Source organism: Rutidosis leptorrhynchoides, chromosome 1 (genome assembly GCF_046630445.1).
Source record: "Rutidosis leptorrhynchoides isolate AG116_Rl617_1_P2 chromosome 1, CSIRO_AGI_Rlap_v1, whole genome shotgun sequence".
NCBI classification, from domain to species: Eukaryota; Viridiplantae; Streptophyta; class Magnoliopsida; order Asterales; family Asteraceae; genus Rutidosis; species Rutidosis leptorrhynchoides.
This window is the reverse complement of record NC_092333.1, coordinates 467,219,820-467,240,011: the sequence shown is the minus strand read 5'-3', so window position 1 is coordinate 467,240,011 and position 20,192 is coordinate 467,219,820. Positions and strand designations below refer to the sequence as shown.

General features: G+C 36.9%; 1 protein-coding gene across 1 annotated transcript; it reads right to left on the bottom strand.

Moving 5' to 3' along the window:
• Positions 1-611: 611 nt before the first annotated feature.
• LOC139874488 (uncharacterized) lies at positions 612-6,587 on the bottom strand. Its single transcript, XM_071861916.1, has 8 exons — positions 6,339-6,587; positions 2,733-2,820; positions 2,243-2,390; positions 2,073-2,162; positions 1,861-1,915; positions 1,653-1,775; positions 1,133-1,189; positions 612-932 (listed from the first exon to the last, which is right to left on the bottom strand). Exons 1-8 carry the CDS (start codon positions 6,544-6,546, stop codon positions 802-804), a joined length of 900 nt encoding a protein of 299 aa, XP_071718017.1. The 5' UTR covers positions 6,547-6,587; the 3' UTR covers positions 612-801.
• Positions 6,588-20,192: the final 13,605 nt, after the last annotated feature.

The window sequence follows — 20,192 nt, the reverse complement described above, 5'->3', positions numbered from 1 at the left end:
AGAAATGAAGTTTATTCTTTTTCAAACGGTATGAGGCTAATGCTTTTAACTAAATGGGTAAGATTGAATATAAATCAATTCCCTCAAAAATTATGATTTTCCATTAACTCGCAATTCATTTTTCAATACCGGTAAAACAATTCATTTTATTTGGTCCATTTATTCACTCCAATTATTCTATTAATTAATTTCTTATCTACAAAATATTATCTTACGAGACATTTCTCTTAGAAAGTAAATGAATACTTATGGTATGTTTAGCAAGGAGTTTTTTATAGTTTATAACTTCCAGCTTCTATGAAAAACTTTTATTTAAATAAAAAAAAACCTTTGATTTAAAGTAGAAGTTTTTAGACGGATTGAAAAAGTTACAAGCTAAAACCTCCTACAACTAATGTTTTAGAAAAAACTCCCATCACTTTTTCATACATTTAAAAAGCTACAACCTATCAACTACCAACTGGTTTATCAAACATACCCTTAATCATACTTGATATATTTAAGTGTTATTATGTGACATCAACCAGTTCTAGCTCCGCCTCTATGCCATTTGAAGATAAGATGCATAATGAGCCTCTGGTGGTGGGTCTAACATGCTAAATACACACGGCTTACAAATTAGGAAGCAATTATATTTGAAGGTGAAGTTGGTTTCAGTAAATAAGAAAATAACATACAATGAGAATTATCCCATTTTTAGAAGACACTGTTTATACTGATGACTCCAAGATCAAATGTCGATTCAAGTTTTAAATTCTTGTTGAAGGAGAATGTTGAGGCGGTTTAGGTGACACATACGTCTCAAGACTCAAAAGGTATAAGCTTCCTATCAGGCCACGATTCTATCCTCTCGAAATACTTAACAGGTACAACACCATTAAAACCTTCTGTTAGTATCACCTTGTTTTCTGAAATGTAAAGCTTCATTCCCCCTGCAAAAACCATAAAATCTAATCTTTGTTAGCCAAAACTGATATCCAGTTACTTTCAACTCGTGAAAGAAGTATATATGTAAATATATCCTCGTAATAATGGAATGCAAAAAGGATGATAATCCAAATGAAACTAATTGCAATTCTCGTATGTATAGTTATTATAATTATTAACATAACTCTAAATGTTAAAGAAGTACCTTCAAGAGCTTTTCTGATATCAAGAAAGATCAAGATGTTGACATCCCTCCTCATACCTGCAATAACAAATTTGCATAATGTATCACCAAAATTTATCAACTTATTCACAATTTATAGCATTTTCAATCTCACCAATAGCTTGAAAGATTAAAGTGGAAATAACTTGATGCTTATATTCAGAGGCGGATCCAATGTGTTATAAAGGGGGGCGCCCGCACCCGGTGGATTTCGAAATTTTAGTGCAAATTTTTTCGGTTTTTCAATTTTGCCCCTGGTGGAATATTTTTTTTGCCCCAAACCCTTCATATTTTGCCCAAAAACTTCCATATTTCGCCCCAAAACCTTCGTATTTTGCTCAAAAACCTCTAAATTTTGCTCAAAAAACTCTATATTTTGCCCCAAAACCTCTATATTTTGTCAAAAAAAAAAATCCTTACGTTTTAAAAAAAAATTCGCCCCCGGTGAAAATTTTCCCTGGATCCGCCACTGCTTATATTGTGCAAGAATTGAAAAGATTACCACTGATTACTTCACCATCGGTTGGTAAGCCGCAAGAGAAATGGACATGTAACCTCTGCATGCGTTTAAGACCACCCTCCAATATAGACTTTAGATTCTTTCTGTACGTACCATGTACACAAACTGGACATCAAAAAACAAACATCGTCAACAAAAGAAACAGACATAAAGTAGATTGTCAAATGCGTGCCAGGTTGAATGAGTTTACCAGGATATTCTTCGGCCGAAAGTATGGGCTTAAGTAAACTTTCTGTCTCAACCAACTGCAAACCAAACAAATAGATCTTACGAACGTAACAAAAAAGGAAACTAAGGGAAATGAGATCATAAATCAGAAAATGTATTAAATTTGCCCCAAATAGAGTATTATTATCAAGAAAAATGTAAATAATTTTAAATGTAAATTTTAAGACGAATTACCGTTACAGTATGACCTTGGTTTGCACGAATTAAAAGCTCTCCGTTTTCTTCAAGCAAACCAAACCGTTGTTTATTATCTCTTCTGACAGCCTAAAATAAATTAAAACAAAATAAGGAAAAAATAAAAGAATTAAGTATAAGAATTACAACAAACTTTAGTGGGGGCAAACCTCTTTAATATCATCAATCGTATGATTACTTATTGGAACATTGGTGAACGTTTTAAGGTTGAGCCTCAATAAATCTTGAACCTTAACATACCCATCATTCCTCATATTTAAGCTCAGTTCAGATGCCATATGCCTTAATATTCGAGTCCTGAAACAAAAATGAGTTCATATCATCTGCAAAAATGGAAGCTTAACAGATGTTTATGATTTGATATTAGATTAACATCAATTTACTAACAATGGAAACTTAACAGATGTCCGAGATGTAATCAAATCCTACTTTGTGCCATTACATGTATAATGACTCACATTTTAGATTTTCTACAACGAAACCGTCTAATCAAGTGACAGAAAGATTTACGCCGAAAGTAAATCAGTGATATTAAATTCCATTTCCATAAAGTAAATCCCTATCTATTGTTTATTAATAAATAAATAAATAAATAAATTAAAAAAAAAAAAAAAAAAAAAAAAAAAACATTATACTTACAAGAGCCTTCCAAGAGCATCAATTCTATCTTGTCCACCGCCTCCACCTCGCCCTCTTGACCTTCCGTTTTCAGAACCTCTTCCTCCACCACTGCCACACACATATATATATATACATCAGCTTCTAAAAATTATATATATTATAATTATATTGTATATTAATCTATCAGAAAACTCTTAACATGAGCTTCCTAAAAAAATGCTTTTGTCGACTCAACTCATCAATTATAGTGTACGTCGTGTATATACTAAATTTCCACCTCTCTAGTACTTTATTTTCCTCTTTTGTACATGTACATCCAATGGTATTTTAGGAATAAACTTCAAGTAGCTTCAACAAATTGGATTCATTTCTTTCTTTTGCTAAATCTTTTCTGAAAAACCATATATACTTTGATAAGCAGAAAAACTTTTTTTGTCTTTCAGAATATAGCTAAACAAACCCGGTTGTTAAATGGATGATAGTTTGCAGTTATTTCTTCTAATTTAACTTGACATGGCAAAAAAGGGGTTCAAAAGAAAAGCCATCAACCAAACTAATCAATATGAGTATAGCACGTGTGAAATCTATAAACTTGATCACGGGCATAGAAAAATATGTGGTTTTCATATATGCAACCTTATATATAGAATATAAGAAACCACATATTTGATCATAATAGGATTAAAGCAATTCTTCTGTTCGCTGTATATTTCATTTGCTATAAACAGAAAAGGACAATTAAATTAGCTCACATACACATTTGACATTAAAGCATTCTGGACATAATAGTGAAGCAACAAAATTACTCGTATAACTTTTCCATATTTGAATTCTAACTGTGCCACTCTTTTCGTACTTTTTATACCACACACCAGTGACCTAACCTTCATGAGGAAGTTCATAAATTAATCTTTTGTAATAAATGTAATGATTTTCATCTGTAACTATGAAAATTTATGCTCAAGTTATTATCATCTATAATCTATAATCTATTTTATTCTAGGGAATGAGGAATGATTGTCTACATCTCACCTCCACAGACCTCACATTCATGTGATTGGGTATTGTCGTTGTTGTTGCATTATTGACCAAGAGTAGATGGCATTGGGTAACCTTCGGTATTATTAAGTTGAAGCTTGGGGTTTGTTTGGGCAAAATCAATTATTAGAAGAGATCCAAATGGGTCAATATTATAATGCCACTTTGCTAATTATTGGTCAAAATGGGCAGGACTTAAATACAATGTTAATGTGGACCAGAGGGATTGGTTTTCTCCTAATTGGTGGATTGTGGTTATTGATTTTACTGAAGCAGAATGATTGGGTAATCTCACCTCCCAAATACCTCACTAATGAAGCGCACATGAGCAAACGGCGTATTGGTTCATCTATTTTTGTGGAAAAATAAAAGATGTTATATAAAAGTGTGCATTCATCTCTCTTAGTGAACTACAAATCTAAACATGCAAACTAATGTTACGACTTTATTATGTTCTTATTCTTATGGATCTTAGATTATTCTATTTTGTAGTGGATTTTGCTACCAAATCTATCATTATCGATAGAACTAAATTAGGGTGCTGATGTTATATAGCTTAATTATGTTTTACAGAGATGATGAAATTTTAGAGGTTTGTTAATTATACTACGAAAGATAAACTCGTGTTGTTTATTTGGAATGCACACAGTAAACTTTTGGTTACCCTAAGTATTTGCATTATCTATTCAATCACCATCACAATAGCTATGTAAAAGTTGTACAATATAAATTGACGTGCCTCCACAGTTCCCCGCTTAGCTAATACAAGGGAAAATTGTTTGAAAATGCATCGAACTTTCACTAATTTCCTATTGTATGCATTCAACTTTCAAATATTCTATTGTATTCATTAAACTATCAAATCTCTACTATTGTATGTATTAAATTACTTATAGCTCAGGTAGCTGGTCAATATGTAGAAAAAGTTACATGATTGGTCCCTTAACTTAACAACCGTTAAATTTTCCCGTTAAATCTTCATCTTCATCTTTCTACCAAATTTCTCAGAAGGTAATAAAAGGTATATTTCATTTGTTGTTTGTATTAAACTGTATGGAGTATTTGATTTTAATACTGTAAAGCATCGTCGATTTCAATTTAGATTTGGGAATAAAAAATTAGAGAATGATATAGACTTGTTTACCAAACATATCAAACCTAATTAAGAAGAATTAGAGATGAACTCTCAAAATTCAACAATGAAACAAACATCCAGATTTCAATTTATCATACATACAGATCCAATTAATCACGCATTTTTGAGTGATTTTATTTGGGTATCTCTGATTCTGAAATCCAATTCACTCTTAAACAGTTGCGTTATCTGTAATAGGATATCATAAGCAAACTACAAATAATAATTCCCCTTTCTTCTTATATTTACCCCTGTTCATCACCATTGTATTTTCTTCCTTATAAAAAATCTTCAAAACCCACATCCTTCCAGTTAACCAAATTAAGCCCAAAGTGATACAAATGGATATGAAAAACACTCATGTCGAAAGGTTTATGATTTCATAATCATAAAGAAAACACCAAAAATAAATATATAAAAAAAAATCTCTAAATCTCTGAAAGCCATCGTCATCTTTTTTTGTTCAGATATGAATGTTGTACAAATCAAAACCCAGAACCTGTGTACAAACCGAAACCCACCACCAGATCTGATGTACATGTTTCCCGTGTTCAATATCCGTTCATGGCGGTGATGTGGTCTGACATGGAGGCCGAAATCGAAACCCACAAAATGGGGTTAAAGTTTTTTAAATGATGAAGCGTTGTCTGGTTGCTGAATCGAAACCCACAAATTGGTAATGAAACCGTGTGGTTGGAACAGGGTCTTGCTGTAACAATTGAAAAATCTGTTGGTTTTGCTGTAAAAGATGGGAAAAGGTGTTGGTTTTGCTTTAAACAAATTGGTTAATTGGAGTGAAACTAGAGCAAGAAATGTAAATTAATTGAAACAACAAGAATACAGTGGTCTTGCTGTAATAAAGTAGTATTGGTTTTGCTGTAAACGATGAGAACTAAGTAAAAGATTTTGAGAGTTCATCCCTAATTTTCTCCTAATTGGCTTTGATGTGTTTGGTAAACATGTCTTCTGTTTTGATAAAGTGCTTAAATTTAATTACATAAAATTCAATGATGATGAATAGATGAAGATGAAGATGAATGAAGGTAAAGAAGCAAGTTAAAGAAATTAGGGTAATAAGTTACATGGGACCAACGAAATTAGGGTTTACAAATAGAAGGGACTAATAATGTAAATGTTTAAAAATAAAATTGAGATTACCTGTAAAGTCACCTTCTATAACAGGTTGGATGCATACAATAGAATAATTTATATAGTTGAATGTATACAATATGAGATTTGAAAGTTAGATGCATACAATAGTAATTTGATGAAAGTTTAATGTATTTTCAAACATTTTTCCCTTAATACAATTCTAATTTACACTAACTTTGGCATGTGGATTCACTTGAGCATTTCATCAAACACATAACATGCACTATATATAAAAACATACAAATTTTAGTAATTGATGCTTATTATTAATTATGCTAGATTTAAGTCAATGTGGTACCTTCCAGAAGAACGAGCAGCAGATGTGGAAAACGATGAGCTTCTATGGCTGTTTCTATCATAATTGTTGATCGAATCCATTACTGAAATTAGGGCACGGACCTTGAAGACCGACGAATATGAACTGCAGTTGGATACAAATTGAAATGAAGAAGGAACACGAAAGTATCGCAAAGCTCCAAACGTACTCCCGGCAAGGGTTGCAAGCATCGGAGGTCTCCGGAGACTTTTTCGACTTGAACCTGCAAATCGATGGCCTGCAAATCAATCGAATGAGAGTATATGAATTATTGGTGATGACTGATGAACGGCGTTATATATAGGAGGAGAACACTAATATTTTCGTGAACAAGAGAAGGTTTGCTTTATAAAATTAATCGTATGCATATGAATTATACTTACTCTGTATCGTATATGAGATTCCGTATCTTTTGTTTCAATTGCAAATGCAACTTAGCGAATTGAATGATTTGGTAAAACCCTAAATCAATTTCATATTGTTCTGTTTGAAGATGGGTTGAAAAGGTGGATATGAGGTCCATGAGTATGTACTTCACTGGATGACCTTCTTAGTATTGTATATGGTACAAGTTTTTACTAAGGAGGATGGTACGAGTAGTATTGTATATGGTACAAGTTTTTACTAAGGAATATATGATCTTTTATGAAATACCAAAACTACCCTCACGTGCCAGCATGTGAACGTCTGTTAAATATTTGGAATCTCCACGTAATTATGAAAAGTATAGGATCCCCAAATCAAAAAATGTTTTTAAGTGGCAGGGACTTAAATGACATAAACAAAAATATACGGGCTAAAAGTTAACTGAAGTATAGTATACCATATTCACCAAAAAAAAAAAAAAAAGTCTCCATAGAGCTGTTACCCCCACGCTCGATTCCATAAAGTTAAAAACGATGCAAGATGTGCATTGGTTTCTTCCTAACATTGATATTGAGTTCCCGTAGCGCACGATCCCTAAGTTGACGGTTTTTTGTGTTAATGACTTAATGTAAACACTCTATCACACTCACTTTTTTGTTCATCCTTATAATTAAACAAACTTCAGCTTTCGTTAATGTTAAATGAAATAACATAAAGGAACATCTAACATAAACGAACATCTCACATAACTCACGAATTTGTTTTTTTTAACAAAAATTGAACCCATAGGTAATAACTAATAACACGAGGTGAAGGTAATATTCCGGCATCTGACTCTTTCGAAGTGGGTCTAGTAGATTTTCAAAGGAAAACATGATGTCAAGGTTAACACAAGTTGAGGGTTTGGTTAAAAAATAGAAACATTAAATCACTGTATCAATATCAATAACCGGTAGAAAATAAATTCCTTGTCTTGAAAAAAAAAAAAAAAAATCTCTCTGGTAAACTCCCTCAACCCTCATCGCCTTTCACCTACTTTCTTGTCGGAATCCTTTTTATAGCCGACACTTACCTCTTTCGTTCACCCTTCTTCACCGGTTTGTAGATCCAGTGCTAGACTCCGGATTTACTGCTTTTTGTAGGAATAAATGCAACCTCGATCTGTTTCTTCTCCGGTGATGTCCTACGTTGTTTTTTCTTCTCCGGTCTCCTACTGACGTCCAGGCGGCGATTCCAAGTGGTTCTCCTCGGGATCTGGGTTTTGGTTGGTTTTTGGGTTGGCTACGGTGTTTCCGGTGTCTATTGGGTCTAATGGGTCTCTCACATCTTCACTCCCTCTCCGATGATCGTTGTCGGCTTCTTTCCTGTGATGGTGGTAGGCGGCGAATCCCATCGGAATTCTCCTCCCATCTTGGTAAGTTTCGGTTTATGTTTTTTGTAGCGACCCGACAAAATCGTCATTGACGGCGCCGTCTACTTAGGTCCCGTTACGTGGTCATAAGTCTTTAAAACAACGTTTGACCAAAAGATATGTCGCATTCATTTCAAATGTAAAGATTGTTCAAAGTTTACAAGAATAGTTCCACCACAAGTTACGTTACAAAGTTATAAGTACAAATGAAACTTATGCGACACAATTTAAAAGTAGTCAAAAGACGCTCCATGTATGCATATATACTCAACATCCAATGCAAGTATCAAAATAATGAGCGGAAGCATGTATCATGTATCGTTCAAGGACCTGAGAAAAACATAGAAATCTGTCAACGAAAACGTTGGTGAAATCATAGGTTTAAGTAAGTAAGTACAAATGAACCACAAGATTTATAACATTTCAATAATAGTTAACCATTCCAAAAATTTGTTATCATGAGCACCCAATTATCAATGCTTAACATTTCTTCCATAGAACCCCATCACCTTAGTGTTAGAACATACACTGTTTCTCGAAAATATATTTCATTCGTAAACTGTAGCGAACCGTTTGAATGAGGGTTTGTCAAACCCATATGGCCATATAACATAAGTTCTCGCTTACACCCGGCAAGTGTAACTAATGATAATCGAATTGAGGATTTTTGTTCTAAACTCGTATGTAGAATGTTTGTTTTCCTGTACTTGTGTTCACTTAGTTAAAAAGGAACGTTTATGTTTTCTCATCCCAAATATAAGTTTCAAAAGTGTAAAAGTGGGACTATGATCTCACCTTGAGTGCACGAGTAGTAAAATACTTCAACAAGTAAACGTGTGCAAAGAACAATGCTAGTCTTGACCTAAACAATAGGTTGTATCAATAACGGTAAACACGATAGGTCAAAGATGTTCAATTAGTCCTATGGCTCGTTACGACTCGAATACTACAACATGTGAGTCAAATTGTCATATTTCATGCAAGATACGAGTATAAAAGCATGTTAGAACGATTTGCACAAACATTTGGTTAAGTTTGATTAAAAGTCAACTTGGTCGGGTCAAAGTCAACGAAAAAGTCAACACGTTCGGGTCGGGTCCCGAACTATTTATCTGAGGTTTTTAATCATATATGAGCACGTTAGAACAAGTTATATGTGAATCGGAGGTGCGTAGCATAGTAAACATTTTTCGAAAAATGACCAACGAAGACAGAAGCCTGTCAGTGTATCTGGACGGCGTCCAGATTGTTTGGACGGCGTCCAGCTTTGAAGGCTGGGACGGCGTCCAAAGATCTGGACGGCGTCCAGCTTTGTAATCTGGGACGGCGTCCAAGGATCTGGACGGCGTCCAGATTGGTATTCAAGTCTGATGCAGAAACTCCTAAGTGCACGAACCAAAAACCAAACTAACACATTTTATGATCCGCAAACAACCAAGACATGTATCTTATATCATCGAAAAGCTCTTTTGACAAGGAACACAACTAGATACATTTCCTAAATCAAGTTCATCATTTAAGACAACAAAAACCTCGTCGAAGGATCGTTAAACGTTCAAAATCAATGTTTCAAGTTCATCAAATGCATTTTAAGTTTCGGGAAACCAATTCACACATATGATATGCCGTTTTAAAGGTAATCAAACACACATTGCAACTAAACACTTATCAACAACATTTCATAGCATTTGATGCATCAAAAGTTCATATTAAGCCTATCAAACCCTAACCAAAATCTCAAAATCAATAATCATGTTAATGTAAGGTTTCATGTCAATCAACACACCAAAACGAAGCTAATGAAGTAACTAACACTTTGAACATACAAACATTAACATCTAAACACATTTCATCATCCAAAATCAAAGATTTAACAAACACTTTTTCAAGTTCATGCTAGTTATGTCAAATCACAAGATCGAGCATACTATTTACATATACGACATCACAATGAGCCATAGACACTAATTAACACACTTTTAAGTCAAGAACACTAAGATTATGAAATTTAGAGTTTTTAGAAAGTTACCCAATCGAGATGAAATTAGTATCAAAACGTAGAGAATGAAGAGAGGATTTCAAATATGTAATTTGTTTTGATGTTAGCCTCCAAAATCGGATTTAGATGATGAATTAAGGATTGAATGTTGAGAGGATTTGGAAGTAGTAAAAGATGAGGATGAGAATGAATGGGTGAAAGGGGTTTGACCCTTTGACCTAGTCAAGGGTTTGATCCCTTTTCAAGTTTAGTCCCTCAACTTTCGTTCGGGTGCGTGAATTACCTAAACGAGATAATTTAAAACGCGTATTAACGGGAGAGGTTATAAATATATAACGGACTTTAAAATAGTTAAACGGAAAGTAACCGGAAAAAGGCGGGATGTTACATTACCTACTCCTTAAAAGAAATTTCGTCCCGAAATTTAAGTAGGCGTAGTAGTCGTTGTTTCTTCCTCGAGATCTTGCGTTTCCGAATTCACGAATAGATGAGGATACTTCCTTTGCATTTGATCTTGTCTTTCCCAAGTAAACTCGGGTCCCCTTTTGGCATTCCAACGGACCTTGACAATTGGAATTCGGCTTTGTTTTAACGTTTTGACGGAGATGTCCACAATTTCAACCGGTTCCTCCACAAAGTGAAGTTTGTCATCGATAGTAAGCTCCTCGAGAGGGATGACGAGTTCGGGTTCGGCTAAACACTTTTTCAAGTTAGATACATGGAAAGTAGGATGAACGGAACTCAGTTGAGGCGGAAGATCTAAACGATAAGCAACGGTTCCAACACGCTCCAAGATTTCGAAAGGACCAATATACCGCGGATTTAGCTTCCCGCGTTTCCCGAAACGAATTACACCTTTCCAAGGTGCGACTTTTAACATTACGCGATCACCGACTTGGAATTCGAGGTCGTTGCGTCTAGTGTCGGTATAGCTCTTTTGACGACTACGGGCCGTCCTAAGCCTATCTCGGATTTGAACGATCTTCTCGGTTGTTTCATGAATAAGTTCAGGACCGGTGATTTGTTTGTCGCCTACTTCGGCCCAACAAAGAGGAGAACGACATTTTCGGCCATATAATGCTTCGAATGGTGCGGCATTAATACTCGCGTGATAACTATTGTTGTAGGAGAATTCGGCGAGAGGCAAGTGCTTATCCCAAGCTTTTCCAAAGTCGACAACGCAAGCTCGTAGCATGTCTTCCAAGGTTTGAATTGTGCGTTTGCTTTGTCCGTCGGTTTGTGGATGATATGCGGTGCTCATGTCTAAACGCGTTCCCAATGCTTCTTGCAAAGTACGCCAAAATCTAGAAACAAAACGGCCATCTCGGTCGGAGATAATCGATAAGGGTATACCGTGTCGGGCTACGATTTCTTTGATGTAGAGTTGTGCGAGTTTCTCCATGTTGTCGGTTTCCTTCTTGGCTAGGAAGTGCGCGGATTTAGTGAGTCGGTCAACAATGACCCAAATAGTATCATAACCGCCAACCGTCTTTGGTAGTTTGGTGATAAAATCCATCGTTATCCTTTCCCATTTCCATTGTGGGATTTCGGGTTGTTGAAGTAGTCCGGACGGTCTTTGATGTTCGGTTTTGACTTTGGAGCAAGTTAGGCACTTTCCAACATAAGTAGCGACGTCCCTTTTAATGTTCGGCCACCAATATTGTTCTTTGAGGTCGTGGTACATCTTATTGGCACCGGGGTGAATCGAATATCTTGACTTATGGGCTTCGTCTAAAATAAGGCTTCGCAAGTTCCCATAACTAGGTACCCAAATTCTTCCGGCGAAATATCGGAGTCCGGTTTCTTTAACTTCGAATTGAGAGGTGAGGACGTTCAAGTGTTCGAGAGAGATGTTTTCATCCTTGAGAGCTTCGTCTTGGGCTACACGAATTTGACTATTGAGGTTGGTGTGAATGGTGATGTTTAAAGCTCGGACACGAAGAGGCACCGTTCTTTCTTTTCGACTTAAGGCATCGGCTACTACGTTTGCCTTCCCGGGATGGTAACGAAGCTCGCAATCGTAATCGTTCAAAGTTTCAATCCACCGTCGTTGTCTCATGTTTAGTTGCTTTTGATCGAAGATGTGTTGAAGGCTTTTGTGATCGGTGAAGATAGTACTCTTGGTTCCATAAAGATAGTGTCTCCACATTTTAAGTGCAAAGACAACGACTCCGAGTTCGAGATCATGAGTCGTGTAATTCCGTTCATGAATTTTTAGTTGTCGAGAGGCATAAGCAATGACTTTCTTCCGTTGCATCAATACACACCCAAAACCATGTTTCGAGGCATCGCAATATACAACAAAATCATCATTGCCTTCGGGAAGTGACAAGATAGGAGCGGTGGTTAGCTTTGTTTTCAAGATTTGAAATGCGGATTCTTGTTCGGTCGCCCAAATGAATTTCTTTCCCTTGTGAGTTAATGCGGTTAGAGGACGTGCAACCAAAGAGAAGTTTTTGATGAATCTACGATAGTACCCGGCGAGACCCAAGAATTGACGAATGTGAGTAGGAGTAGTAGGAGTCTCCCATTTACTAATGGCTTCGATTTTCGTGGGATCGACTTTAATACCTTGATCACTTACAACATGACCAAGAAATTGAACTTCCTTCAACCAAAATTCACACTTGGAGAATTTGGCATAAAGTCGTTCTTGTCTCAAGAGTTCAAGCACAAGTCGGAGATGTTGTTCGTGCTCTTCTTCATTTTTAGAATAGATCAATATGTCATCGATGAATACAATAATGAATTTATCGAGATACGGTTTGCACACGCGGTTCATAAGATCCATGAACACCGCCGGTGCGTTAGTGAGACCAAATGGCATGACAAGGAATTCATAACTACCATAACGAGTTCGGAAAGCGGTTTTGGAGACATCTTCCCCCTTAACCCTTAATTGATGATAACCCGAGCGGAGATCGATTTTCGAATATATACAAGACCCTTGTAGTTGATCAAAGAGGTCATCGATGTGAGGAAGAGGATATCGGTTCTTAACCGTCAATTTATTTAGTTCACGATAATCAATGCACATTCGTAGGGATCTGTCTTTCTTTTTAACAAACAAAATCGGAGCGCCCCATGGTGAATGGCTAGGTTGGATAAAACCACGGTTAAGTAGTTCTTGGATTTGACTTTGCAATTCTTGCATTTCGGATGGAGCAAGTCTATACGGTGCACGTGCTACGGGTGCGGCTCCCGGAATAAGATCGATTTGGAATTCTACCGGTCGATGAGGCGGAAGACCCAGCAATTCGTCGGGAAATACATCGGAAAAGTCACTAACAATTGGCACATCATCGATATGCTTCTCATCGGACTCGACTTTCTTAACGTGGGCAAGGATCACAAAACAACCCTTACGGAGTAGTTTTCTAACTTTAAGGCACGAAACGAGGTTGAGTCTGGTGCAACTCTTATCGCCATAAACAATCAAAGGTTCACCATTCTCGATAGGAATTCGGATTGCGTTAAGATCACAAAGGATGTGAGATTTCGTTTTGACTAACCAATTCATACCGATTATTACATCAAAGCTTCCTAGTTCCATGGGTATCAAGTCAATTTCAAATTCCTTACCCAAAATGTTTAACGTACACCCCCGGTAATATGTGTCGGCACTTAATAGTTTCCCGTTAGCCACTTCAATGGTATAAGTGGTATCTAATGGAAGAGGTGTAGTGCTAAAAGAATGAGTCAAAGTCTTGGATACAAAGCATTTATCGGCACCCGAATCGAATAAGCAAGAGACATAAGAATTGTTGAGAAGAAACGTACTCGTGACTAGTTCAGTGTCATCCCGGGCTTCCTCGGTGTTGATGTTGAAAGCTCGGCCGCGCGTGTTGGGGTTATCTTTCTTCTTTGGGCATGCATTTCTATAATGACCCGTTTGGCCACATTCGTAACAAGTGCCCGTCTTTGGTGCATTGGGCCACTTTCGAGCGACGGGAGTGGCACTTTTACAATCGTTGGCCTTATGACCAATTCCTTGGCACCGATGGCAAATTAGCTTACTACATTCGCCAAAGTGATGTTTGTTGCATTTGTTGCAAAGAGGTAGATTTTCGGCATAACCCTTCTTGCCGTCGGAGGTGAAAGATTTCTTGGCAAAGTTGTTGTTGCTTGATTGGGGAGCTTCCCATTTTTTTTTGTTATTACCCGACTTGTCCTCGGCTTTAGGTGCCGGTACTACGATTTCGTCCACCGTCTCTATCAATTTGCGGGCCATGTTCAAAGCTTCTTGATGATTAGGGGGTTTGGATGACATTACTCCGTGTTTGATGCTCTTTGGAAGACCATCCATGTAAAGTTCAACCCTTAAAGACTCGGGGTTCACAAGGTTTGGGCACATCAAGGCTAGTTCATAAAATCGTTGATTATAGGCCTTGAGATCGTTTCCGACCGCTTTTAGAGTTCTTAGCTCTTGTTCAAGCTTTCGGGTTTCCTCGCGCGGAAAGTATTCTGTGATCATCTTTCCTTTCAAATCGGACCAAGAGAGAGCGTGGGCTTCATCGGTACCCACCGATTGTACATAGGTGTTCCACCAAGTGAGAGTGACGCCGGAGAAAGTGTGAGTGGAGTACTTGACCTTGTCTTGGTCCCGACAACCGCTTATGCTAAAAACGGCTTTCGTTTGCTCAAACCATCGAGTGAGAGCAACCGGTCCTCCGGTTCCATCGAAAGTGTGAGGCTTGCACCCCATGAAAGCTTTATAGGAGCATCCCTCGTTTGAGTTACCGGCTCCATTGTTGTTGTTGTTGTTGTTGTTGTGGTTGTTATTATTATTGTTGTTGGATGAGTGACCGGCCATGGCCGCATCTACGGTGGTGGCTATCATGCGTTGTAGAGCTTGTTCGGGAGTTTCACGGCGTGGCGCACGGCGAGGAGGCATTGTTCCTTCAAAACAAAAGAATACCGTTGGTTAGTATTCTAAATAATACTAACCGTGATATGGAATAAAGATAGAGAGAAAATTTTTCTTGACTCGCCTTAAATTCTTTATGCCACAATGTCGGAACGTTCATATGAGTCACCGTAATATAATCCCGGAAATTATATTACCCTGATTCATATGTGCATTCGACATCATTTCATATAGTCAAGGTGGCGTGTCAATCAAATTAAACAACGTGAGATTAAGATGAACTAAGAGTAGATATGAGTAGAAGCGTTCGAGTATAAATGCACAAGTAGTCAAGTAATTCCTACTTCAAGTCTATATGCCGGTTGTAGTCTAGACTCACCAATGTACCCTATGACTCGAGGTTGACACCAATGAACTCTAAATCCCTACAACCAACGCTCTGATACCATCTGTAGCGACCCGACAAAATCTTCATTGACGGCGCCGTCTACTTAGGTCCCGTTACGTGGTCATAAGTCTTTAAAACAACGTTTGACCAAAAGATATGTCGCATTCATTTCAAATGTAAAGATTGTTCAAAGTTTACAAGAATAGTTCTACCACAAGTTACGTTACAAAGTTATAAGTACAAATGAAACTTATGCGACACAATTTAAAAGTAGCCAAAAGACGCTCCGTGTATGCATATATACTCAACATCCAATGCAAGTATCAAAATAATGAGCGGAAGCATGTATTATGTATCGTTCAAGGACCTGAGAAAAACATAGAAATCTGTCAACGAAAACGTTGGTGAAATCATAGGTTTAAGTAAGTAAGTACAAATGAACCACAAGATTTATAACATTTCAATAATAGTTAACCATTCCAAAAATTTGTTATCACGAGCACCCAATTATCAATGCTTAAAATTTCTTCCATAGAACCCCATCACCTTAGTGTTAGAACATACACTGTTTCTCGAAAATATATTTCATTCGTAAACGGTAGCGAACCGTTTGAATGAGGGTTTGTCAAACCCATATGGCCATATAACATAAGTTCTCGCTTACACCCGGCAAGTGTAACTAATGATAATCGAATTGAGGATTTTTGTTCTAAACTCGTATGTAGAATGTTTGTTTTCCTGTACTTGTGTTCACTTCGTTAAAAAAGAACGTTTATGTTTTCTCATCCCAAATATAAGTTTCAAAAGTGTAAAAGTGGGACTATGATCTCACCTTGAGTGCACGAGTAGTAAAATACTTCAACAAGTAAACGTGTGCAAAGAACAATGCTAGTCTTGACCTAAACAATAGGTTGTATCAATAACGGTAAACACGATAGGTCAAAGATGTTCAATTAGTCCTATGGCTCTTTACGACTCGAATACTACAACATGTGAGTCAAATTGTCATATTTCATGCAAGATACGAGTATAAAAGCATGTTAGAACGATTTGCACAAACATTTGGTTAAGTTTGATTAAAAGTCAACTTGGTCGGGTCAAAGTCAACGAAAAAGTCAACACGTTCGGGTCGGGTCCCGAACTATTTCTCTGAGGTTTTAATCATATATGAGCACGTTAGAACAAGTTACATGTGAATCGGAGGTGCGTAGCATAGTAAACATTTTTCGAAAAATGACCAACGAAGACAGAAGCCTGTCAGTGTATCTGGACGGCGTCCAGATTGTTTGGACGGCGTCCAGCTTTGAAGGCTGGGACGGCGTCCAAAGATCTGGACGGCGTCCATCTTTGTAATCTGGGACGGCGTCCAAGGATCTGGACGGCGTCCAGATTGGTATTCAAGTCTGATGCAGAAACTCCTAAGTGCACGAACCAAAAACCAAACTAACACATTTTATGATCCGCAAACAACCAAGACATGTATCTTATATCATCGAAAAGCTCTTTTGACAAGGAACACAACTAGATACATTTCCTAAATCAAGTTCATCATTTAAGACAACAAAAACCTCGTCGAAGGATCGTTAAACATTCAAAATCAATGTTTCAAGTTCATCAAATGCATTTTAAGTTTCGGGAAACCAATTCACACATATGATATGCCGTTTTAAAGGTAATCAAACACACATTGCAACCAAACACTTATCAACAACATTTCATAGCATTTGATGCATCAAAAGTTCATATTAAGCCTATCAAACCCTAACCAAAATCTCAAAATCAATAATCATGTTAATGTAAGGTTTTCATGTCAATCAACACACCAAAACGAAGCTAATGAAGTAACTAACACTTTGAACATACAAACATTAACATCTAAACACATTTCATCATCCAAAATCAAAGATTTAACAAACACTTTTTCAAGTTCATGCTAGTTATGTCAAATCACAAGATCGAGCATACAATTTACATATACGACATCACAATGAGCCATAGACACTAATTAACACACTTTTAAGTCAAGAACACTAAGATTATGAAATTTAGAGTTTTTAGAAAGTTACCCAATCGAGATGAAATTAGTATCAAAACGTAGAGAATGAAGAGAGGATTTCAAATATGTAATTTGTTTTGATGTTAGCCTCCAAAATCGGATTTAGATGATGAATTAAGGATTGAATGTTGAGAAGATTTGGAAGTAGTAAAAGATGAGGATGAGAATGAATGGGTGAAAGGGGTTTGACCCTTTGACCTAGTCAAGGGTTTGATCCCTTTTCAAGTTTAGTCCCTCAACTTTCGTTCGGGTGCGTGAATTACCTAAATGAGATAATTTAAAACGCGTATTAACGGGAGAGGTTATAAATATATAACAGACTTTAAAATAGTTAAACGGAAAGTAACCGGAAAAAGGCGGGATGTTACATTACCTACTCCTTAAAAGAAATTTCGTCCCGAAATTTAAGTAGGCGTAGTAGTCGTTGTTTCTTCCTCGAGATCTTGCGTTTCCGAATTCACGAATAGATGAGGATACTTCCTTTGCATTTGATCTTGTCTTTCCCAAGTAAACTCGGGTCCCCTTTTGGCATTCCAACGGACCTTGACAATTGGAATTCGGCTTTGTTTTAACGTTTTGACGGAGGTGTCCACAATTTCAACCGGTTCCTCCACAAAGTGTAGTTTGTCATCGATAGTAAGCTCCTCGAGAGGGATGACGAGTTCGGGTTCGGCTAAACACTTTTTCAAGTTAGATACATGGAAAGTAGGATGAACGGAACTCAGTTGAGGCGGAAGATCTAAACGATAAGCAACGGTTCCAACACGCTCCAAGATTTCGAAAGGACCAATATACCGCGGATTTAGCTTCCCGCGTTTCCCGAAACGAATTACACCTTTCCAAGGTGCGACTTTTAACATTACGCGATCACCGACTTGGAATTCGAGGTCGTTGCGTCTAATGTCGGTATAGCTCTTTTGACGACTACGGGCCGTCCTAAGCCTATCTCGGATTTGAACGATCTTCTCGGTTGTTTCATGAATAAGTTCGGGACCGGTGATTTGTTTGTCGCCTACTTCGGCCCAACAAAGAGGAGAACGACATTTTCGGCCATATAATGCTTCGAATGGTGCGGCGTTAATACTCGCGTGATAACTATTGTTGTAGGAGAATTCGGTGAGAGGCAAGTGCTTATCCCAAGCTTTTCCAAAGTCGACAACGCAAGCTCGTAGCATGTCTTCCAAGGTTTGAATTGTGCGTTTTTTAAAAAAAGAAAAAAAAAATCTCGTTTTTTTAAAAAAAAAAAAATTATATTTTTAAGATTTTGTCTATAAAATTAAAAAAATATATATTTTAAGTTTTATTACCTTTAGTTTTTTTTTAGACTATAGTCACAACTTTTAGTATTAAATTTAGTTTTTTTTTGCCGTAGTTATTTTTATACTACCAGATTTTTAGGCTTTGCCGTAAAATCCCTTAAGTGCTTATTCCTTAGACTAAGTATTAGGTGCTTTAGAATTTTGCGACACCGTTTTTCGCGCTACTTTCTTATTTTTATTTTTCGACGCGTTTACCTATGTATCAATTACAATTCCAATTAGTGATCTCCATTTGTAGCTTTAATTTTAAGATAGTGATCGTTATAAGGTTGGATTAACCGCGTGTTTACAAACCACTCTTCGTCTTTTTCATTTTTCTATTTTTCGACGCGCAATCTTTTTCTTTCTTATTTCTCGCTATTCTAGTTTTAGGACATAGATTTTTATTCTACTTCTTATCTAAATTTTCTTAAAATTACGAAAATTTATTTTAAGTGGTTAAATTGATAGACATCAAAATTTTCTGGTTCGTAGTAATAGTTGGATTTGTACGTGGACAGGGTTATTGGAGCCAAACAGTCCTCAATTATATTGAGACCAAACGAATCCTGCCCCTCTGCTGCATCTTTTGGCTATTCGAAACGTGGGCAAAATCAGAAAAGTCTATTGATTGGATAACTTATATAATTTTTCTTTCCTTTTTAAAAACTAATAGGATATTCAGTGAATGCACCGAGCAAGACGTTCACCACCTTTTGTACGTTCACCACCTGTAACTCGATCAAGACATTTAGCAAATATAACCGCCGTTGATTTTTCTTTAGAATCGTCATCCAGTCAACCAAGTACTTCAGTTCAAATTTCCGATAATCTATTTTTTGAACCCAACCTCACAATTGAGAATCCAGAGAATATTCAGGAACGGTTCGTAGATCCTGAACCATTAAACTTTCCTCTGGAACCACCAATCATTTAAACAGAGATTGTTGAGGAACGAACCATTAAATCAGAATCATCTAGTGATACCGATTCAACAAATTCAATTATGGAGAATCTGGAACCTCTAAGTATGGAAGACCGAATGAGAGCTAAACGCACTGGCCAAGGTCACGCAATTACTCATCCAGACATTAATGCGCCAGATTATGAAATCAAAGGACAAATTCTACACATGGTGACTAATCAATGCTAATTTAGTGGTGCGCCGAAGGAAGATCCAAATGAACATCTACGTACCTTTAATAGGATCTGCACACTATTTAAAATCCGAGAAGTGGAGGATGAACAGATATATCTCATGTTATTTCCCTGGACTTTAAAGGGAGAAGCCAAAGATTGGTTGGAATCGTTACCTGAAGGGGCGATCGATACATGGGATGTTTTAGTTGACAAATTTCTTAAACAATTCTTTCCTGCATCTAAAGCCGTAAGACTTCAAGCAGAAATTGTTACGTTCACACAGAAACCAAATGAAACTCTATATGAGGCGTG

What these genes read in the sequence shown, in the direction of transcription:
- LOC139874488 (XM_071861916.1), bottom strand. Translation starts at nt 6,546, where the DNA reads ATGCTTGCAACCCTTGCCGGGAGTACGTTTGGAGCTTTGCGATACTTT. An exon ending in GATGCTCTTGGAAGGCTCTT is followed by an intron (nt 2,391 to 2,732) that starts GTAAGTATAATG and finishes TTTTTGTTTCAG; the next exon opens with GACTCGAATATTAAGGCATA. An exon ending in ACCAAGGTCATACTGTAACG is followed by an intron (nt 1,916 to 2,072) that starts GTAATTCGTCTT and finishes TTTGGTTTGCAG; the next exon opens with TTGGTTGAGACAGAAAGTTT.